This window comes from Thamnophis sirtalis, unplaced genomic scaffold, assembly GCF_051295495.1.
Source record: "Thamnophis sirtalis isolate CommonGarterSnake01/CBP01778 unplaced genomic scaffold, rThaSir2_p1.2 scaffold_12, whole genome shotgun sequence".
NCBI classification, from domain to species: Eukaryota; Metazoa; Chordata; class Lepidosauria; order Squamata; family Natricidae; genus Thamnophis; species Thamnophis sirtalis.
Window position 1 is genome coordinate 63,990,411 of NW_028261392.1, and position 24,098 is coordinate 64,014,508.

At 40.6% G+C, this 24,098-nt stretch overlaps 1 protein-coding gene across 1 annotated transcript in view; it reads left to right on the forward strand.

Annotated features, from left to right (window-relative positions):
- HMCN1 (hemicentin 1) overlaps window positions 1–24,098 on the forward strand; it is a 240,065-nt gene that overhangs the window by 210,973 nt on the left and 4,994 nt on the right. Inside the window, exons 92-105 of the mRNA XM_087726175.1 lie at window positions 577–747; window positions 2,849–3,019; window positions 5,827–5,976; window positions 6,539–6,676; window positions 7,273–7,394; window positions 10,920–11,157; window positions 13,220–13,282; window positions 14,377–14,496; window positions 15,420–15,554; window positions 18,224–18,337; window positions 19,208–19,333; window positions 21,187–21,315; window positions 22,438–22,788; window positions 23,937–24,056. Of these exons, the coding sequence (XP_087582301.1) occupies window positions 577–747; window positions 2,849–3,019; window positions 5,827–5,976; window positions 6,539–6,676; window positions 7,273–7,394; window positions 10,920–11,157; window positions 13,220–13,282; window positions 14,377–14,496; window positions 15,420–15,554; window positions 18,224–18,337; window positions 19,208–19,333; window positions 21,187–21,315; window positions 22,438–22,788; window positions 23,937–24,056 (2,148 nt within the window). The remainder of the gene's footprint in view (window positions 1–576; window positions 748–2,848; window positions 3,020–5,826; window positions 5,977–6,538; window positions 6,677–7,272; window positions 7,395–10,919; window positions 11,158–13,219; window positions 13,283–14,376; window positions 14,497–15,419; window positions 15,555–18,223; window positions 18,338–19,207; window positions 19,334–21,186; window positions 21,316–22,437; window positions 22,789–23,936; window positions 24,057–24,098) is intronic.

The window sequence follows — 24,098 nt, forward strand, 5'->3', positions numbered from 1 at the left end:
ATGTACACTGAGAAATATTTCATCTTGTAGGTGATTAAAAACTGGACTGGAGTCTTGCCCGGGAGAGCTATAATGTTACATTCCAACAGGGGTGGGTTTCAACAGGTTCGTGGCGGTCCCTGCGAACCGGTTGGTCGGCGAACCCGGAAGTAAGTAACTTCCGGGAACGGCGAAGGGTCCACCCGCCTGCCCGCGTTTCTTACCCGGTTTTGACGAGTTCTGCGCTTCCACGCATGAGCGGGACGCATACAGCGCCTGCGCGATCCTCCAGGAGCAGCTGGAGCATCGCACAGACGCTAGTACGCATGCGTGCATCGCGCACGTGCATGAGGACGCCGTCCGCCCCGTTCCAACTGAACCGGTTGGAACGGGGCGAGAAACCCACCCCTGCATTCCAGGTAGGAGGGCAGAGGAGTGATTTCCATATAGTTATTTCCAAAAGTGTTCCCTTCTCTTTATTTAACAATAGGCTGACAATAAACTTACAACTGTTACATCCTTCTTATTGTTATTAATTCCTGTGCCTTTCAGTATATATAAAAAATTACTGATTTGAAAAATATCCTGTTTCCAAAGGACATGGGAACTGGAGCCCTTGGAGCAACTGGGGGACTTGCAGTCAAACATGTAACGGTGGCCAAATGAGAAGATATCGGACTTGTGACAATCCTCACCCACTTAATGGAGGAAGAGCCTGCGCAGGGGCTGATACACAGACTCAGAGGTGTCATCCTGAGCTGTGTCCGGGTGAGTTAGGTTGAGACCAGTGGTGGGTTTCAAAAAAATTTCGAACCTACTCTGTGGGTGTGGCCTCCTTTGTGGGAGTGGCTTGCTGGCCATGTGACCTGGTGGGAGTGGCTTGCCAGCCATGTGTTCTCTCTCTCTCTCTCTCTCTCTCTCTCTCTCTCTCCCCTTCCTTTTTTCTCTCTGTCCCTTTTTCCTTTTTTTCTTTCATCTCTCTCTCACTTTTTCTTTCTTTTTTTGTTTTTTCTTTATTTCTTTCTTCCTTCCTTTCTTTCTCTCTCTCTCTCTCTCTCTCTCTCTCTCTCTCCCCTTCCTTTTTTCTCTCTGTCCCTTTTTCCTTTTTTTCTTTCATCTCTCTCTCACTTTTTCTTTCTTTTTTTGTTTTTTCTTTATTTCTTTCTTCCTTTCTCTCTCTCTCTCTCTCTCTCTCTCTCTCCCCTTCCTTTTTTCTCTCTGTCCCTTTTTCCTTTTTTTCTTTCATCTCTCTCTCACTTTTTCTTTCTTTTTTTGTTTTTTCTTTATTTCTTTCTTCCTTTCTTCCTTTCTTTCTCTTTCTTTCTCTCTCTCTCTCTCTCTCTCTCTCTCTCTCTCTCTCTCTCTCTCTCTCTCTGTGTGTGTGTGTGTGTGTGTCAGTGGTGGGTTTCAAAATTTTTTGGAGCCTCTTCTGTAGGTGTGGCCTGCTTTCCGGGTCCACTGGTGGAAACTCTTCTAACCGGTTCGGTAGATTTGACGAACCGGTTCTACCAAATAGGTGTGAATTGGTAGGAACCCACCTCTGGTTGAGACAGACAATCGGGTAGGAAATACAATATTCTGGATGCTTGCCACACAATGAGGTTGTTTCTAACAATAACAATAGAAGCATACCAGAACTGAAGATCCATCTCATAAGACCCTGCACGTTCATAGGGATAAAAATTCTTCACAAATTCTGATGGATTTGAAATCTGGATACCTGTGAATGAGCTATTGGTTGTTACTGCTTTTGTACCAATCTACATATTACTAGAGTAATAGCTCTGTTTCCAACCAAAATAATGCTGCAAAGAGGAACAGACACTAAGCCCCCTTTGCAAGGAGTATTTTGCTTTATATAGCACGAAGGCATTTTGCATCCCAGACCCTGATTGAGGGGAAAAAAATAAGGGATGTATAAAATCCATTCATGGGGATGGATGAGACCAACCCACTTTTGAAGAGGCTGACTTGCTGTACCAGTTTCTTAACTTGCAAACATCCATCCTGAATCTTCTTTATTACTATTTTACTACACAAAATAGATGTGTGAATGTGCATGCAATTTTAGTGTGTTCCGAAATAGATATTAAAGATTGTGAGTAAAGTTCCTGAACTGTATATAAGCGAGGAATCTTCTCTTCCATCCTCCCATTTCCTTCCCTTTCCTATTCTTGCTTCTATTCTTGTTCTAGCCTGCTCTATTTCAATCCTAGATTTCATTTGATCTCCATCCATCTACCTTTTAGCTATTGATAGCCCTTTCATTCATTTATGCATGATTATGCAGCATTTATGCTGTAAAAACCTGGCTGTTCCGGCAGGCCTGGGGCTGTTGATCTCACTGTTGAAGTCCAGCCCCGATTAGAATGAATGCATGTGGTGTTGTGATTTTAAACCTTTCTTTCTTTCTTTCTTTCTTTCTTTCTTTCTTTCTTTCTTTCTTTCTTTCTTTCTTTCTTCTTTCTTTCTTTCTTTCTTTCTTCTTTCTTTCTTTCTTTCTTCTTTCTTTCTTTCTTTCTTTCTTTCTTCTTTCTTTCTTTCTTTCTTTCTTTCTTTTTTCTTTCTTTCTTTCTTTCTTTCTTTCTTTCTCTTTTTCGTAAGCCGCCCGGAGTCCTTCAGGATTGGACAGCATATAAATTTTATAAATAAATAAATAAATAAATAAGTAAGTAAGTAAGTAAATTAGCAGTAATAGTAATGCTTTCATATTTATTATAATTTATTAATATATGTTATTCATAATAATTATATAAGAGTTGCATTTGTCACTGCAAAAAAAAAACCAACAACTCCAAACTCTTGAGAAGCATTAATGAAACATTGTTAATTTTTTTAAATTTTATTTCGCTTCTGTAACGGTTTGCAGTGGATGGAAACTGGGGCGCGTGGCAGCCTTGGAGCGCATGCTCAGCATCTTGTGGAGCAGGGGAAAAGACCCGATCACGGTTGTGCAGCAATCCACCTGTCTCTAACAATGGACGTCCTTGTCCTGGAGATGGGACTCAAATATCCAGATGTAACATTCAGGCTTGTCCAGGTACCTAAGTTTATGTCTCAAATGCTGGAGGGAAGGAGAAGCACTTTATGTTATGGGCAACTCACAACTCATAATTGGTTACTGTTCTGACCCCCCTCGCCCCACACTAACACACTCCGAGTCAAAGATACTTTACGGAATTTATTCACAGACAGACAGGTCCTTGCAGCAACCAGCACAGATAAGCCATGGCAGCAATCCAGCCTGCCAAACTCACAATACTGTTCTCCAACATTAGTTCCTGCGTTGACTTCTGCAAAAGGGGCCTGTGCACAAGCAGTCCTTTTATAGTCTGAAGAGGAGCCTAATTACCACCAGCTGAGTGCAATTACCTCCTGTAACTGCGCAACTGTTCCTGACGCATATTAGCTCTTTGGTGCCGGGCATCCAGGAACAACTCACTACTGGCTTCCGGCTCACTCTTCCTTGTCTCCTCCCCACTGATCCAAGGTTCAGGCGCCTCCTGGTGGCCAACCAGCCTCTCTGCGCCCTGCTCGGAGTCAGAACCCTATTCAGGGTCCTCCACATCCTCCAGAGCCGACTCATAGGGCCTCTCGCTGTCGGAGTCTGGTGGCAGCTCCAACAGCTCCTGCTTGGCCTACAACAGGTTGCTATACATGGAGGAATTATATTCTGAGTCCTAATCTGCTTTGAGAACCTAACCCTAAACCTAACCCTTAACCTAACCCTAAACCTAACCCTAAACCTAATCCTAACCCTTAACCTAACCCTAAACCTAACCCTAACCCTTAACCTAACCCTAAACCTAACCCTAAACCTAACCCTTACCTTAACTTGAATCGGCTTGCTTTCAAAGCGCTATTTAAAGCGCCCTTCTTTCTCCGCGCTCGCTGTTGTCGCCCTGTTGATGACGTCAGCGACGCGATTTAATCGGGCGCACTTTAGTCAAGTGTGGTTTTGTCGTGCCACGGTAGAGCACGACTTCTAATACTGCAGCAGATCTTTGATATTTTCTGGTATTATAAGCACTTGGACTAACATATTCTATTTTCATAAATCTAGCAGAGATATACTGAATCTTAGAATTAGTTCCCTCTCTGCAGATCTGCTATCCTTTGCTTTACCAAGAGACTGTTTTTTTGAGGTGAATATGTTCAGCTAAACTCAAAGAAGAATTTGGAAACTATTCAAACTTCCTGGCCAAATTTTGCAAATTAATGTAAAGGTTGCTTATTATTTCTTTTTTTTATTAGAGCCATACAGAAAGTTTTTTTAAATGTTAGAAAGTTATTTAAAATGCTGCGTAATCCCAGTGAAGATGTTTCTTGAAACTTGTAAATTTGTAAACACAAATTTACAAAAATCTGATGAGGTTTGAGAAAAACAGAGATGTCTCTTTTGTGGCCAATACTTGGAATGTTTCCCCTCAAAATTCAGCAGAAGAACACAAAGTGGTTTCACTTGTCAGAATGATTAATATACTCTGGTGGTTTGGCTAATTTCCTACTCAAATAATGGCATAAACCCTGTCTGAATTCCTTTAGGAGTTTACTCCACTTTCCTTCCTGCCACATTTTGTTATTTTGTTGGAACTAGCAAGCAGCGTTAAACAAGAATCATTTTTCACCTACAAGACTTTGCAGCTCGTAAAATGATATCCCTCCAGAGGCACCTGATCCGGTAGAATGATTAAGCCTGATAGATGTCCAATTTAATTTTATGGTTCCTTAACAAGGAGAGCACTGTGGGCTCACACCAGCACTTGACACCCAAACCCATATATGATTTGAGTCTAAGAGATTTCCCAGACAGGCATATTACCAAACGTAAAGATACGTACAGTTAAAAAAAATGGTTCTCTAATCCAGCATATGTGATATCAATGGGAAATCCATAAATGAACACATAAATACGGTATTTATCAACCTCAAGCTAGCTGGGGAATTCTTGGAGTTGAAGTCCACAGATCTTAAAGTCTCCAAGTTTGAGAAACACTAAAATAACATCAAGCAGTTCACCGACAAATGCCCGCTCGACAAAAGCGCGCCGACGAAACCGCAGCAAGAAAACCATGAGTTCTAAATCGCGCCAACGAATGAGCACAGAAGCGCGCCGACAACAGCACGCCAACAAAAGTGTCAACAAACAAGTAATAACCGCGAGTTCTAAACCTAACCCTAAACCTAACCCTAAACCTAACCCTAATCCTAACCCTAATCCTAACCCTGAACCTAACCCTGAACCTAATCCTGAACCTAACCCTGAACCTAATCCTAACCCTAACCCTAAACCTAACCCTAACCCTAACCCTAACCCTAAACCTAAACCTAAACCTAAACCTAAACCTAACCCTAATCCTAACCCTAACCCTAAACCTAAACCTAACCCTGAACCTAACCCTGAACCTAACCCTGAATCTAACCCTGAACCTAACCCTAACCCTAACCCTAACCCTAACCCTAACCCTAACCCTAAACCTAACCCTGAACCTAACCCTGAACCTAACCCTGAACCTAACCCTTACCTTAACTGAAATCACACTTTGTGGGCGCGGTTTTGTCGGCGCGTTGTTGTGGGCGCGTGTATGACATCACGGTTTTCTAGCCACGGTTTTGTCAGCGCGCTTTTGTTGTGAGTGCATTTGTCGGATCATGACATCAAGGCACTAAGAATCGTATGCTTCTTGGCATTATTTTCTTGACCAACGATACCAATTCTCTCTGTGAATTTGTCTAGTTGTTTTTCTTCCTTTGTAGAACCATCATCAGAAAATGAATTCTAGAATTTAGTTGTGTATTTTGGATAAAACTGCTTCCTTTGGCTTTTCTTTCCTTTCCCCCCCGCAGGTGGACCCTCACAAGCTAGAGGAAGCGTCATTGGACATATTAATGATGTTGAGTTTGGAATTGCTGTCCTGAATGCTACTGTAATAGATGGTCCAGATGAGGATATTACAAGTGTAGAAGCCAAAATTACAAATATCCCTTGGAATCTCGGTACAGCTGTTCCTTTTGTGCATTAAAGATTTTAATTAGATGTATCAGATTTGCACCATTTGTCTTAGTTTTAATATTATAAATCAACACGAAAGGTCTATGTTTATCATGGCTACAACTCTGGATATTATCAGGATTTCATAAGTACAGAGCACATCTTATTTTTTCCAGGAGCATAGAAGCGTTTAGGAAAATGGCACAGCACAAAATTAGTTCAGACTCTTGAGGGCCTGTGTGGGTTTCAAATGGCATTCTGCCTGTGTAGAAGGCCACCAGGACATTCGATAGCACAGTGGCAAAACCAGAAAGCAGGCAAACACATTGAGATCCTTCTGCTTATATCAATATATTCTTTGTAATGTTGATTTATTCTATCCTTTTCATAAATTGTTTATGGCAGTCACGAACAAAGAAAAAAATATTCATGATCTTCAAGTTTTGTAAATTGTTTCTAGGAAAGGATTAAGAGGCAGTTGTTTCTAGGAAGTGATTAACGAAAATATTTTCCCAAAATTACAAATATCAAGATGCTATGTTTACCATAATGCTATTCCTCCTAAAGGTCCTGTAATGAGAGTACTGGTTTCTATTCTGAGTCCTATTTATTGGATAACCGCCAAGGAAATTGGAGAAGCTGTGAATGGCTTTTCGCTCACGAGTGCAGTTTTCAAGCGGGAAACACAAGTAGAATTTGCTACTGGTTAGTAAAAATAGGACACAGATGTTTCTTTTGCATAAGATCCAAAATGTTTTCTTTTAGAAGTGTTGACAATTAATTTGCATATGATTCTAGGAAGAAGTGAACTTACAGAATGAACCCAAGGGCAATAACACCTCGATAGCCAAATGCTCCTTTATACTTTCCAAACAACAAATGTATAAAAAAATCTGTACATTTTTTAAAAAGTATGTTTTAAAGTATGCATGTTTCTATGTACAATAAAATGTGTGCAACTTTCAATTCATGGCTTTAAAAAAGAATCCACAAACTAGTATGAAAAGTATGAAACAATTTGAGTACAATGGAAATTATTAGATTGGTGCAAATTGGCAACGGAGGCGGAAAGCTGCCTCTAATTTTTTTAAAAAATCTTTAATAAATATGATTTTGGTATTTTTGGGTTGAAGCCTTTTTGTAATCATTAGCACCTATATATTTCAAGAAATGCATTTTTACAGCCATTTAGTTTCAGACTAAATGGTCTGTGTCAATTCATTTCACACGTAAGGTGTCTTATGAAAACATACCCCGTGCTCACATCATTCACTCATCAGAATTATTGTTGAAATCCATAGGGGAGCTAGTACGGATGACTCATGTTGCCCGTGGTTTGGATTCAGATGGTTATTTACTCTTGGATGTTGTCATCAGTGGCCACATACTACCGCTACAGTCAACAGCTGATGTTAATGTAAAAGTAAGTCAAGACATTGCTGCAATAATAGGTATAAATTATTAAGACATTCCTTGCTATATACAGATTTCAACCATAGCCAACTATATGTCGTGTTAAAGTGTGTGTGTGTGTGTGTGTGTGTGGTGGGTTTCAAAATTTGAAAACCCAGTGGTGGGTTTCAAAAATTTTTGGAACCTCTTCTGTAGGTGTGGCCCGCTTTGTGGGTCCACTGGTGAAACCTCTTCTAACTGGTTCGGTAGATTTGACGAACCGGTTCTATCAAACTGGTGCGAACCGGTAGGAACCCACCTCTGACACACACATTGTGTTTCCCCGAAAATAAGAAAAGGTCTTATTTTTTTTGACTCCCGAAACAAGCACTTGGTCTTATTATGTTTGAGGTGCAGGAAATAGCGAGTGTGATCACTCATGGCTGTTGCTGTATTGCAATATTTTCGGGGAGGGTTTATTTTAGCACATGCGCTCAATAGCCCGATTGAGCTTATTATCTGGAGAGGTCTTATTTTCAGGGAAACAGTGTGTGTGTGTGTGTGTGTGTGTGTGTGTGTGTGTGTGTGTGTGTGCATGGGGAGAGAGAGAGAGAGAGGGAGGGAGGGAGGGAGGGAGGGAGGGAGAGAGAGAGAGAGAGAGAATGAATGAAAGAATGAATGAATGAATGAATGAATGAATGAATGAATGAATGAATGAATGAATGAATGAATATTTTTGGCTTCTTTAGGACTTCTGAAACTTGCCAAAGATGTAGTATGATGAAACATTCCCATGAAGATAATTGTCTAAAATGTATTAGAATGCACTATCCAAAGACTGATCAGGCAACAAAATATTGTGCTTAGAAATGCCAAATCACGCATTTAATGAACAATATTTAATGAATATAATTCATAATAAACACGCTTTTATATGGTGGATTGCTTCCATTCTAAAGATATGCCTTCATTGGTGCTTCTATTCAGCAGATGCTTTGTCTAGCAGCCATTGAGTCTCTATAATCCTGTAACCTCTATTTGTTTCTTATTTACTGATCAAGGGCGACATCCGCTTCCTAATTCTGGTGTGCAAGAGAGTTCAGTAGTCATTCCTAGGGCTGCTTTTTTTTGGCAATGTAAAAAAACCTTCTCTCTATGCAATATTGTATTATTGTGGCTTGTTTTTAACTTTAGATATTAAAACCCAAACATTGAGTGTTGATAAATTATCCAGTTCTGTAGATCACACTGATACAACACACAACTCATTTAAAAAGAAAACATTCAAGAAATTGTAATGAAAAACAGTGATGTATGCATTCTAAAAATCATGAACACAGCCTGAAGTACACTTCTGTAATTTGTACAGAAGTGTTAGAAAGTCTCAAAAACCAGAAATGAAATCTAATGAGTTTGTGGGTTTCTAATATATCTAGTACAATATCTAGCACAATATTTCTCCCTGAGCAGTGTGACTATTTCTACAGAAATAGAAACCTCCTGAACCAAATGTTCATCTACTTCAATTATTTTGGGTCTTTTAGCTTTGAAGAGAGCCTACATTAATCAGAAGTTACTGGCTGGATGATAAAAACCATTTTAATTGCCATTTTCCTTCTTCAAGTTTCTTCCAAGTTCTGCTCTTAATTTTTTTTAAATTACCTGTACTTCTTTATTTCCAGCAGAGGGAGGTCTCTTACTCTTCATGTGACCAAGAACATTTCTGCCTTCTGGGAAATGTGGTTTAATAGTCTAGCACAAAGAACTTATTACCGCCCCAACAAAAGTTAACCCCTGGGAATAAATAAATCACTGGTGTCATATTATATTGTTGGGGTACTGACTACTGTGAAAGGATAAATCAATCTTTGAGAATTGTTTTCAGGTTTGGATGTAAAAGCACCAGATAGTGTTCTTTCTTCTTTTTAAATAAAATATTCATCTTCTGCTTATTGATTTCCCACAAGGTAATGCTGAATTTTTTTTCCAGTGTACCTTAGTATATATTTTATCCAGTGGTGGGTTTCAAAAAAATGTTGAACCTACTCTGTGGGTGTGGCCTCCTTTGTGGGAGTGGCTTGACGGCCATGTGACCTGGTGGGAGTGGCTTGCCGGCCATGTGTTTTCTTTCTTTCTTTCTTTCTTTCTTTCTTTCTTTCTTTCTTTCTTTCCTTCTTTCTTTCTTTCTTTCTTTCTTTCTTTCTCTCTCTCTCTCTCTCTCTCTCTCTTTCCTTCCTTTTGTCTCTCTGTCCCTTTTTCCTTTTTTTTCATCTCTCTCACTTTTCTTTCTTTTTTTCTTTCTTTTTTTCTTTCTTTTTTTCTTCCTCTCTTCCTCTCTCTCTCTCTCTCTCTCTCTCTCTCTCACTCTCTCTCTCTCTCTCTCTCTCACCTCTTCTGTAGGTGTTCCACTGGTGGAACCTCTTCTAACCGGTTCGGTAGATTTGATGAACCGGTTCTACCAAACTGGTGCGAACTGGTAGGAACCCACCTCTGATTTTATCAATGTTCCACTGCAGGACAATTAGTAACAAGAAATCTGGATATTTTCAAATATGTAGACAAATGTGGTGGCTATCTGGATTAGTCCCTGCAATTTTCTTGGCAAGTTATTTTTTTCCCCAGAAGTGTTTTGCCCTTGCCTGCTTCCACAGAAGGAGAGAGTGTGACTTGCCCAAGGTCACCCAGATGGCTTTGTGCCCAAGGAAGGGATAAAACCCACAGTTCCACCCCGACCCCAATTTTTAGCCTAGTGCCTTAAAGTACATTTCTAGTCAGGGGTAAACACGGAACTTTGGCTTTTCCCATTAATTTCTGCACTGAGAATAATACACTGATGTCATTCCTCTGGAAAACAAGTAATTGGGATCAGTATCAATTTCACCAATTTATTAAACCATATAACTACATAAGTGTTGTGGCCCAGCATGAACCATTGGAGCTGCCACCAGACTCCGACAGCGAGGGGCCCTCTGAGTTGGCTCTGGAGGATGTGGAGGACCCTGGACAGGGTTCTGACTCTGAGCAGGGTGCAGAGAGGTTGGTTGGCCACCAGGTGGCGCCTGAGCCTTGGACCAGTGGGGAGGAAACAAGGGAGGATGATCCGGACGTCATCAGTGGGGAGGAGCCAAGGGAGTTGTTCCTAGATGCCCAGCACCGGAGAGCTAATAGGCGTAAGGAACAATTACGCAGTTACAGGAGATAATTGCACTCAGCTGGCGGTCATTAGGCTCCTCTCCAGTCTATAAAAGGAATGCTTGTGCACACGCCCCTTTTGCAGAAGTCAACGCATTAACGAATGTTGGAGAACAGTATTGTGAGCTTGGCAAGGCTTATCTGTGCTGGATTGCTGCCATGGACCTGTCTGTCTGTTAATAAATTTCGGAAAGTATCTTTGGCTTGGTGTGGAACGAGTTGGGGTCAGAACACATAAGTATGTTTGAAGTTTTAGGTAGCAATAATTCTTTAATTATAAACGATTGTGAATTTTTGCATGCTGAACAAAAAGGATTCTGTTTGCAGTTTCTTCTTCACCTTAAAGCCGTGATGTTCATTTTAGGATTATACAGAAGACTACATTCAAACAGGCCCTGGTCAGGTTTATGCTTACTCCACGCGGCTCTTTAGCATAGATGGCGTCAGTTTACCATACACCTGGAACCATACCATTACTTACGATCAGAATCGTGGGAAAATGCCTTTCCTGGTTGAAACACTTCAAGCCTCTTCTATTAAAACAGAATACAGCCCACACGAAGAAGCTTTGACTTTTAAAATTGCTGCTTCCATTACAAAAGGTATGAATTTTGAGGAAAGTAGATGCACCCTTACTTTATTTATTTTTTTAAATATGTTTTGTCCTCGTCCTTCTTTACAATTTAGGTCAGATCACATGGGAAAAACTGTCAGTAAAATGAGAATCCATATGCTAAAGCTTAGCATATTTAGTTAAATTATATTTAACTAAATAAAGACTAGTTCAAATTTTAAAAAAAACCTTTATAGTGGTTGCACACAGATTTAGATGTTTGAGACTAATCATGCACGCATAAAAGTTTTATTATCTTACCGTTTGCCTATTTTGTAAATAAAGTTTTTTTCAAGATACAATCATCCTTTGAGAAGTTATGACCTAATCCATCCTGGCAATTTTGGGGACATTTGAGCAACGGAGTACCAAATATGAATTGGTCATTGGCCAGGATAAATTTCCTTAATTCATGCTAGCCTTTTGCATCTTCCCAAAAGAATGAAAGTTCCCTTTTTTTCAATACTAATGAAGACAAAATGTCTCCTGTAAACATGACATTTGCCCTGGTACCTGCAGTTGTTTGTGGGGTGATATTCTTTTCTTACAGTCAATACAAATGTTATTTTGGACTTAATTTTTTTAAAAAATGTGATTCATAGAGACACATCATGTACTTTTGGGGTAAACATTTTAGTTCTGAATAAAAACGTTTTGAACTAAGATGCACAACAAGTCTATTAAGGTTTGCCTTAATAGAGAAAAAAAATTGAAATTCCACTAGCCCAACTGTTTTCTCAACAAAGATTTTGCAATGTAAGATGCAGCTGTGGTAACCTTGAGAGACAGCAGTTTAGCCTCTAATGCAGTGTTTCCCAAAGTGTGGTACGCACTTTGTACGGGAAGAGTTTGATGGGGGTACGCGTTGCACCGGAGTTTGGTGGGGATCACGTGGGAATATCCACTGCACCATGCTTAGCTGCGCCCACAGAACAAGGAAAGAAATAGGCGTGTATCACAGTTTTTACATGGGAACTGGGGCCATCGTACTTCGTGTCGCAACTCATTATGGCGGGAACCTCTGTGCATCCTTCGCACAGCTCGGGTTCGGCCATTTTTAAACCGCGGGAACATTAACAGTTGACGTTGAGCCGCGGAGCTGTTTAAACGCCGGAGAATTGCAGTGTTATCTAATGGTTAGACAGTCTTGTGAGGCGTCAAAAATAAATATATTTTGATTTTTATTAAAGCATATGTTTTTTATGAGGGGTACTCAGCGTTACGAAAATTATAGAAGGGGTACACATATGTCAAAAGTTTGGGAAACACTGCTCTAATGAAATACCTCTAATAAAGAAGAACCTGTCATTTTTCATTGCAATCTGCTCCAATGCAGAGAACTGTTTTATCATTAGGATTTCAGTAATTAAAATCTGTTTCCATGCCATTTCATCCATCAGTTCGAATTCTTACCTCAGGAGCAATTTAAAAAAAGGGTCTTCCATCTTTGTTTCTTTGTTTGTTTTATTAGTTTTGTATGCCGCCCGCTCCCGAAGGACTCCGGGCGGCTCACAATAAAACAGGGAAAGGGAGATAAATAGGACAATACAACAATTTAAAAATACACAACATTCACAATTGAAGCGGGGCTGGATACTTCAACAGCCCCCAGGCCTGCCGGAACAGCCAGGACTTAGTAGCTTTACGGAAGACCGGGAGGGTAGTAAGGGTCCGGATCTCCATGGGGAGCTCGTTCCAGAGGGCCGGAGCAGCCACAGAGAAGACTCTCCCCCTGGGGGATCGCCAGCCGACATTGACTGGCAGGTGGGACCCGGAGAAGGCCCAGCCTGTGCAATCGAATCTGTCTTTGTGGGGTAATTGGCAGGAGGCGGTCTCTCAGGTACCCAGGTCCGATGCCATGGAGGGCTTTATAAGTTACGACTAGCACTTTGAAGCGTATCCGGAGACCGATCGGTAGCCAGTGCAGCTCGCGGAGGATAGGTGTAACGTGGCTGTACCTAGGTGCACCCACAATCGCTGAAGTGGCTGTCTTCTAAAAGATAAGAGTAACCACTTATATCAATCTGATTAGCCATTCCCTTCTTCCACAGGAGATCATAGCAACCAGTGCCCTGATGGGTTTCTTTTGGATTCTTCTGGTCCCTACTGTTCAGGTGAGAGAATCCACAAACCTCACCATTGCAAAAATTGCAGCACACCCTATATTCTCCTTCCTCTTTCATGGACTGTTTTTTTCCTCTTCCAGTTATCAAAACAAAAAGATAGTAAAGCAATGTTGGTATAAACGTCCTTCCAGGGGTTTATTTATTTGTTGTTGTTGTTTAAAAAAGGGGGCTATTTTCAGTGGTGGAAAATTCCAAAATTGCCTGAGGTAATAAACTGAAATTCTGAAACTTGCTTTTACAATGTGGAGCTCCTAGCTTTAGCATATAACATGTTCTTTTAAATCAAACTGAATTTAAGTTTGCTTTTAGCAATAGCAATAGCAATTAGACTTATATACCGCTTCATAGGGCTTTCAGCCCTCTCTAAGCGGTTTACAGAGTCAGCATATCGCCCCCAACAACAATCCGGGTCCTCATTTTACCCACCTCGGAAGGATGGAAGGCTGAGTCAACCCTGAGCCGGTGAGATTTGAACAGCCGAACTGCAGAACTAGCAGTCAGCTGAAGTAGCCTGCAGTGCTGCACTCTAACCACTGTGCCACCTCGGCTTTTTTTCTTTTCTGACTTGGTAGGTAATGAGTGAGTTCAAACAGCACCTTCAACCTGGGTAGAATTCCAATCTGACTGTTTCTGGTTTATTTTCCTTACTATTAATGTAATGGTGCTAGCATTGTGGGAATTTCTTGTTGTGGGGAATAGAATCTGTGGGTGTGAAAGAAACCCCTAGCAGACTCAATGCAGCTGTTGGGCTACAGGTTGTACTCTTAGGTTCGAGGTTCGAGGTTCATTTTATTGATATGCCGCCCTATTCCCAGCGGGACTCAGGGCGGCGCACAAACCCAAGGAGGGGGAAGGGAAAAACACAAAAACTACAACAAAAAGTATAGGGAATTTAAAACAACCAACAGCCACATGATTCGAGAGGGGAAGGGAACTCATCAACCCCAGGCCTGCCGACACAGCCAGGTTTTAACGGCTTTTCAGAAGGCCTGGAGAGAGGTGAGGGTCCAAATCTCTGCGGGGAGTTTGTTCCAAAAGGTACTTAGATATCTGTTAATTATTCTGCTTCCCTCCTTCATTAGATGAAGATGAGTGTACAACTCAAAAACCATGTTCCCATATATGTCACAATGTTGTAGGAACCTATTACTGCTCCTGTCCCAAGGGTCTTACTATATCAGCAGATGGAAGAGCATGTCAAGGTGAGCATCACTTTCTGAAATCTCTTGGGGGGCAATTGGTGACCCTGAAATCTAGGTGAGACCAAGGAATCGCTTCTCCAGAGTGAGGCAACGCCATAACTTCTCCAGTCCAGTTCTACCTCATCAGCCATTATTTGTGGTAGATGGTTGCTCTTAATTAGGGAATTGGGGACCCAGAAACAACAATGGAGAATAAAGGAGCCATAGATTGAAAAATAATAAAATGGCTTTTCTCTTAAGACCAGAAGGCAGCACAACAGCTGTTAAGCTTCAATGTGGTTTTTTTATTATGCCCTTTTAAGCTTCTTCTGTATACTATCTTTTCCTGAGAAAATGGATGCTGCTTCTCCAGTGGTGGGTTTCAAAAATTGTTCGAACCTACTCTGTGGGTGTGGCCTCCTTTGTGGGAGTGGCTTGCCGCCCATGTGACCGGATATGAAGATGCCGATGACACTTGTCAGAACCACCTTAAATTACCTCACACACAGCACTGGCATGCATAAGAATATGATGTCAACTTGTTTTTTAAAAGGCATCTTTGGTTTGCACTAAAACAACTTCAACACACGCAATGTTCTGATTGCACCACAAACGCAGTAGTTATCCTTGCCTTTCACAGAGGCACTGTGTTTTCTAAATAGGAGCATGATAGTGTGGAATAATCATATCCAAGGACCAGTGTTGGGTTCATAAAATTCTGGAACCTCTTCTGTAGGTGTGGCCTGCTTTCCGGGTCCACTGGTGGAACCTCTTCTAACTGGTTTGGTAGATTTGACGAACCGGTTCTACCGAATAGGTGCGAACTGGTAGGAACCCACCTCTGTGCTTCTCCCATGATGATATATTGAGATATGTCTATGCTTCAATAGAGCCTGTATTACCATTTGAACTTTATTATACTTTTGTATTGCTATTTAATGCAGATATTGATGAGTGTGCCTTGGGGAGGCATTCATGCATGATCGGCCAAGACTGTGAGAACGTTATTGGCTCATATCGCTGTGTGATTCAATGTGGAATTGGTTTTAGAAGAACACCAGATGGATTGAGTTGCCAAGGTATGGAAATGACAATATGCGTCAAACACTTTCATGAAAGGGCCTAAGGCTCATTAAATAATACTTTCACGGGGATAAGGTGTCCCCCAGAATAGTAAGAAACATTTGAAAACCACTTACTGAGATTTTGCTTTTTCACAATGTGGTTTTCTGATCGTTTTTTTAAAATAATTTCCAAATATCCAACATTATTAATTATTATCTTCCATTCAGACGAGCTAGGGATAATATAGGCTAGTAACTTTCTGATTTCGTTCACGGGTTTTTAATGTGCGCCTTACAATTGCATTGAGCTGAAATGTCAACTATCATTACATTGCATGGCACCATTCCCGTGGGACAGTTCCAGCCTTCAATTCCAAAGAATTTGCTGTTGGGACGGCTGTCCACAAGTACTTAGCTACTACTTAGGCAAAGTTTTGGGCTCATGATTATGTCCCTGGGGAACAAACATGGCTTAGTAATTGATTTTTATACCACTCGTAAGATTATCTCATTCCCAACCCACGGCTGAGGCAGTTTAAGGTTGCTTTTAGAAAAATAGTAATTTTTCTCTTTTTTCCACTAAAATTTTTGGCTATGGACATCTCCTAGGATATTCCAACAATGATGTGGTTGCTGATGAGGTCAGGGATCAGGATCTACTCAGCTCCTGTTGGCCACTCTAGTCTCCATTCAGAGATGATTTTTTCAAAACATATTTCTTTTATTTTCCATTTTCATAACATATAATCACATGTATATTATTACATAGCCAATATCCTATTGTATTAAGTAGTAATTACATCAATTCCTCTTGTCATCAACACCCAGAAAGATAAAAACCCATTATTAGCTCTTCTGCTCTCCATACACCTCTTTGATTGTTGAACGAAAGTTGCGTTTTACTATTTTTTTCTTTGTTCACATTTTGTTTTGTTTTTGATGTTGCACTTCCCTCCCTTGTGATTGTGAGCCGCCCTGAGTCCCCTCAGGGAAAAGGGCGGCCTATAAATTTTAATAAATTCAAATTCAAATTCAATTCAATTCTTCTACCTCTCTCCTACCTCCTTTCTTCCCTCCATCATCCTTTTCTACTCTACTTCCCCTTCCTTTCTCCTTCTCCTCTCTCTTCATTCCACTCCTCCTTATCCTCCTCATCTTCCCCCCCCCTTACCCTCTCTCCTATCCCTCTCTTCCCATCTTTCTTCTCTCCTCCATTTCCCACTCTTCCTCTTATTGGTGTATTTCAGCTTCTGAGCAAACTCCATTCTATGTTGATGGTATTTATGCTTCCATATCAATATACTTAACATATCTTATCTCCTTCGCCCGAAGAAAATGTAAACAAGCTGTCAGACGGCTGATGGATTGCTCACACATGCACGGCGGAGCTGGGCTGGGGCGACAGAGAGGGTTCTGTGTGCCACCTGTGGCACTCGTGCCATAGGTTTGCCATCATAGGCATAGGTCATCTTCTGATGGATTTTAAGAACTGCACAGAACCTACAGTACACATTCTAGAAGAAATTGGTATCTGAAAGCTGAAGGGAGGTGTAGAAGTTTGAAGTCAGGATATTTGAACAATGATGATAAACTGGGGATTAGACATATCTGTCTATAATACAGACATTGGAGAAGCACATACTCTGTTGCTTGTGTGTGTCCAGAGACATGGGGGCATTGACTCCTTGGATAAGGAGTTTTCCTGCAGCATAGACAAGTGGTATAGAGGAGTGAAAAATGACAAGCCTAAGGTCAGCGTTCCAAGTGTCATGTAGAATTAAATCAGAGTCCAAGGCAAAACGATCCTAAAAGTTCCAATTTAATAAAGCAGACACCTTAGCACATCTGTGTTAATCCCAATTCTGGAAATGACATCAGAATCCCACCCAGTTAAAAGTTCATGATCTTGTCCCCACAATCCATCACATGGTCCCCACAATCCATCACATGGTCCAATCTTCTTCTTCCACGCAACTGCTTCCGGTCAGGTGTAAAAATGCGGAGAGAAAAGATGACCTTGGCTTCTAGAAAAGAATGAGAATAACACATTCCACAATCCTACTCCTGTTTATTCCCCCCTCCCATCAACTATACTAAAGAAACAGCATAATGAAACAAGAGAAAATGTGGCAGGCCAAAATTCTAAAAGGAATATAATTGCAGGCCTGACACCTAAGCAACCACAAAGCACTACAAAGACATAAACCTAGAAGTGCTGAGCGGTGGCTAAGACACTGAGCTTGTCGATCAGAAAGGTCAGCAGTTCAGCAGTTCGAATCCCCAGCGCTTCGTAATGGAGTGAGCTCCTGTTACTTGTCCCAGTTTCTGCCAACCTAGCAGTTCAAAAGCATCTAAAAATGCAAGTAGAAAAATGGGAACCAACTTTGGTGGGAAGGTAACAGCGTTCCGTGTGCCTTCGGCATTGAGTCATGCCAGCCACATGACCACGGAGACGTTTTTGGACAGCGCTGGCTCTGCGGCTTTGAAACGGAGATGAGCACTGCCCCCTAGAGTCGGGAATGACTAACACATATGTGCAAAGGGAACCTTTACCTTTACTAAACCTAGAAGACATCCTTTCTTCCTTCTGGGTTTTGCAGAAGAAGTGCCAGGTAGTTTTGTAGCATTACAAAGCTGGATGCAAAGAAATAGGTCAAAATGTCCTTATTATTATTATTCAACAGATGTAAATGAATGTCAAGAGTCTCATCCTTGTCATCACCATTGCTTCAACACCATTGGAAGCTTCCACTGTGGATGTGATCCAGGCTATCAGCTGAAAAGCAGAAAATGCATGGGTACAAATTTGACATAATCCAAAGTGGGACTGGAATGGCTTTTTCACTTGTGGGTGAATACCTTACCCAGCATGAATCCCGAAATCTAACAGTCACTGAATATACTTGTACACAGTGGATTCTGAGCATTCGGGCAATTTATTTCCATGCTTTTTGAAAGATAGGTTTTCACTGGGTTGATGTAATTAATCATTGTCCCTTGATTTGCAATATGCATGGCTTAAATAAAATAAGTATTGGGGAAAATCCATGAGGTACATCTACCTATTTCCGTTTCTCTTCCATATCAGTTTACCTACAAAACAGTACATGTGATTCAGTGATGAATGGGTCGTTTTAGACAGAGAAGCCCTGAGAAATGTCCTTCTAGCAGCCTTGAAGTTTCTAGTTATTCAGCTCCATTCAGATATTAAGAATGTCAGCTGATGTGATTCTCCATTTCCCTTTTTCCCAATAGAGGGAAAAATCTCTATTCTCCTAACTAGCTGAGAAGCATCTACCTCCACGGAAACTGTGAATGTTGGTTTTGTTTTTAATATGTTGTCTTTGTCTCGTTCCCCCCTTTCCCTTGTCTTTTGTGAGCCGCCCGGAGTCCTCCGGGAGTGGGCGGCATACAAGACAAACAAACAAACAAATAAATAAATAAATAAATAAATAAATAAACAAACAAACAAACAAACAAACAAACTTGGCTCGATCCAATAGCATTGTCTGCTGCTTGCAAAATAGATGCTATCTCTCTCCTACTTTGGAGTAGACAGTGGGGTGACAGGGAAGCCGCAGAAAGATTGCCCTTTGGACAAATGAGGCAACCGTGAAATTTAATTATTTAATTTCATCTTGCATGGTGTGTTTTTTTTTAAAAAAAAGATGTGAATGAATGCAGACAAAATGTATGCAGACCTGACCAGTTGTGCAAGAATACGCGAGGAGGCTATAAATGTATTGATCTGTGTCCAAGTGGAATGACCAAAGCAGAAAATGGAACGTGTATAGGTTGGTACATTTAGTTATCATATTATTTTCAGGGTATAAGAGAGAACTAGCTGCTTCCATTATCCTACCCTCTTTCTCTCAAACTTGTGAACGATAGTCATGGATCATTGATATTACCAAATATAATTATGAATATTACATGAACCTATGATGGTCACAAAAGAAATCTAGACTCTTTAGCACCTTTTTCAACTAACACATTTTAGTAAAAGACCTTAGCCTTCATGAGCTGCAGTATATATATAAAGGAGGAGAACCTTGTGGCTTAGTGGTTAACACAACTGCCTAATATGTAATACAGCCCAGGTTCGATTCCCAGTAAGGGTATGGCTAGCTGATGAGAGCTAAATAGCTTGAAATAGATCTATACTAGTCTCCATTTATTTATCAGCACAAATATATATATATGTGTGTGTGTATACAAACACACACACACACACACACACACATATATATATATTAGTGTCACAACCCCTGGTAAGCCCCAATTATGGGAGGAAGCTAACTGCTTCCAACATCTGTCAATCGGCTCATCACAAGAGTCCATCACGACAGAAACCCAACATTTTTACTGTTGCCTTTTGTTATAAAAACACACACACACACACACATATATATATATATATATATATATATATGTATGTATGTATGTATGTATGTATGTATGTATGTATGTATGTATGTATGTATGTATGTATGTATCAGGGCTGGGTTTCAACCGGTTCGCACCGGTCCCTGCGATCCGGTTGGTCGCCGAACCTGGAAGTAAGTAACTTCCGGGAACGGCGAAGCCCCCCCCCCGCGCCCGCGCGCGCCCGCACACCCGCGCCCGCTCCTTACCCGTTTTTTTTTAATTTCGCGCTTTCCACGCATGCGCAGAACGCCTGCGCGATCCTCCAGGAGCAGCTGGAGCATCGCACAGACGCTAATACGCATGCGCGCGTCGCGTGCGTGCGCGAGGACGCCGCCGGCCTCGTTCCAACCGATCCGGTTGGAACGGGGCGAGAAACCCACCCCTGGTATGTATGTATGTATGTATATTATATACCGATGCAATATATATATATATACATATACATACACATATATATAAAAAACACAAATATAACAAAGGCAATAGTAAAAATATTGGGTTTCTGTCGTGATGGACTCTTGTGACGAGCCGATTGACAGATGATGGAAGCAGTTACCTTCCTCTCATAATTGGGGCTTACCAGGGGTTGTGACTCTAAATATATACCTTCTTCCCTGGCTTCAGCTGATAAGGAGGAGACTTGTGGCTTAATGGCTAAGATGTTTGCCTAAGATGCAACACAGCACAGGTTCGAATCCCAGTAAGGGTATGGCTAGCTAAATAGCTTGAAATAGATCTATACTAGTCTCCCTTTATTTATCAGCACAAATACACACACACACACACACACACACACACACACACACACACACACACACACACATATATATATATATATATATATATATATATATATATATATATATATATATATATCTCCGATAAAATGATCTGCAGCTCACAAAAATCAGAGCCATCTGACATTACTTTTTAAGAATATAAGCAGTGAAAATGAGCAGATTCAAGATAATTCACCTGTTCCTTAGAAGGCATCTGGTACTAATTTGACTAACATATAAAGTCCCTTTCCATGAGATAAGCAGATATATAAATCTGATTAATAAATAAATATTTATAACTGACACATAAATATTTCAAAACTGAAGTATGATTTAAAAAAAAGCAGTTGAGGAAGGTTTGCAACCCTGTAAGTATATATTCTCATCAAGAAAAATAAATATTTTCTTTTTCGTAATGCAAGATGTTGTGTTCTCATCAGATATTGATGAATGCAGAGATGGCACTCACCAATGCCGATACAACCAGATTTGTGAAAACTCAAAAGGAAGTTATCGGTGTGTGTGCCCAAGAGGCTATCGACACCAGGGAGTTGGAAGACCCTGTGTGGGTAAGTCAGAACGTAGAATTGAATAAATTTTAGGTCTATCTATAGATAAGAATTTAAATGGCAAATTGTGATTTGGACCATGTGAACCTGGATATGGTTAATAAGTTCATATGATGAGTGTTGTCCTTTTGTGCTCCAAATTACATGATGTTCTTTGAATCCAGATTATTTTCACAACCCTAATAAATTGGAATAATATTCTTGTGAATATTACCTGCTATTGGTAGCTGCCTACGAAGCTGAAGGTACCATTCTTCTTGAAATTAGTGGTTTCCAGAGGATTGAGCTTTTAAGACTTTTATTGTGGGGGAAAACAGCCCATCAGCTTCTAATTTCATGTATGAACGGGGAAAAATCCCAGGAAATATAACTATTCACAAAGGCTAAATATTTACCTGGGGCACATTTCCCCCCTCAAATAGGCATAAATGGGAGACGCTATCCCATAAATAGTCCCTATCTCTAACAGGCACTCATATTTCCTGTTTGTATGGGAAAAAGCTGATGTGCAACTTCAATATTCCTTTTAAAGTTTGTGTGCTTAATTCTCTGTGGCCTTTTTTGCAATCATAGTAAGAAAATAAACAAAATAAAATTTAAGCATCTTTAACACAAAAGTGACATGCTTCCTTTAGATTCAAGGGCTGTACACTTATAGTACATATTTCAATTGATCATCCTTCAAAAGATTCTATATTTTAAAACATAAATTGGTCCAGACTTTATTCAAAGTACCTTTGGGACAGGTAAGTTTACACAGAGAACACTTGAATGTCATTGCGGGAGCCTTGTGACTGTTTAAAGGTTAAGAAAATACTGAAAAATTCCAGATCAAGAGAAAGCAAGGCCTCTAGTTAGTTCATTGTATGTAGAGAGCGCTTAATTTGCCGTAAAAGTGTGCATGTTTAGCTAGGGTGAGGTCATGGTTTTCATCGAACGTTGTGCAAGAAGATTAATGCATGAAGTGTCTATGTTTGGTGGTTTTAGAATCACATTTGTCATTTCGGCGTGTTCCGCAGACTGATGAGTTTTCATGTTCTGTTCTGTTTTTTTGTTTATGTGTGTTTTTCTCCTTCCCCTTGTTACATGGTGTTGTGCTTTGGAAACATGTCCCATGAGCAGACATTAATGAATGTGAACAAGTGCCTAAACCTTGTGCCTATCAGTGCGCCAACATGCCCGGCAGCTTCAAGTGTATCTGTCCTCCAGGACAACATTTATTAGGTGATGGCAAGTCTTGCGCTGGATTGGAGAGGTTCTCAAATTATGGCGCCTATTACAATAGCTATAATTATGCTCAGTTCTCCCCCATGAGAGACAACTATCGACCTCAACAATATATCAGGCACTCCTCCAATCTCTACAGCTCCTACTCAGAGTATAGGAACAGCAGAATCCCCATCGCCAGGACTAGAAGAAATGTTAGAGAGCCTTGCCCTGAAGGCTATGAGGCAAGAAATAACAAATGTATAGGTAAATGTCACACCTGTATATGTGTGTATATGTATGTACTATATATGCCTGTGTTTAATCCCTACACTCCATCTTCATCTGATCCAGTTTCCCCTCTTAGAACATGGTTTATTTAGGGGATGTATCTACATGTATTAGCTGAAAAAAAGATATAACTTCCCAAACAAGCATCAGATGCGACACCAAGGGCATGATCTGATTGGTAATGTGAGTAGAAGCACATTTGCCCAACATTTAACATGTTTAGATGCCAGAGCATCCATATCCTAGACCAATGGATCTCAACCTGTAGTCCGTAGACCCCTGGGAGAAGGTGCAATGTTGTGGGTCTGCAAAGTCTTGGAAGAAATGTTAATGATTTAAACCTTGAGTTAAGTTTTGGGGAATCCATGGTCATGGTCCATTTGGTCACAAAAGGCTTTTAACGGAGGAGGTCCTTGGTGAAGAAAAGGTTGCTAGCAAGTCTTACGTGAAAGACTAAATATACGCAAGTTGGGTTACCCTGGTGATTCATGTCATATTCTTCTGTTTTATAGCAGTGTTCCTTCTTCTCAAAAGTTCCCAAATCTATGATGAATAATGTTGTCTGATTTTTCTGAGGGAAAGATGCTGAGCTTGTTGAGACTATGAGGAAGGCCTTTGTACTCAGTGAGGGGTTTCCCCTAGGGAGTTATATTTTACGTTCCTGGCTCCCAAAAGACAGAAGTAACTTTGGCAGTGATGGTTCTGTCCGTCTCCGCCAGCCTTCAGAACGGTGTTGACTGAATCTCAGGATTTGAGTCTTCTCACTTCATCAGACAGACATTTTTACAACCAGCAGTTATCAACTTTACATTCTCTCTACTTTCCTTTTTTTGAAGGATTGGACAAGAGGCTCCTTGTCTAATAGTTGAGAGGACTTCAAAAACAGCTTTATATGTCAACCTCAAAAGCTTCGATTGTGGCAGGGTTCCTCAGATTTGCTAAACTGCATTTGCTAAGGAAAAAAAATTAGTCTAAATACAGCCAAACTCTAGTTGTATATGTCTGTGTCTCTGTGTTGGAATTTAATATTTGGAATCCTGCCTTAATTGAGCTTTCCTTTCTTAGCCTGTCACTTTACCCAGAATATTAATGTTTGGGTGGGTTATTTTTTAATTTTTTTGCAGACATTGATGAATGTGAGAACAGAGGTGTATGTCAGCATGAATGCAGGAATATCTTAGGGAGTTACCAGTGTTCTTGCCCATCAGGTTACCGAATCATGCCCAATGGCAAAACGTGTCAAGGTAAGAAAATCTCTTGACAGAGAGGGAAAAAATAAAATACAA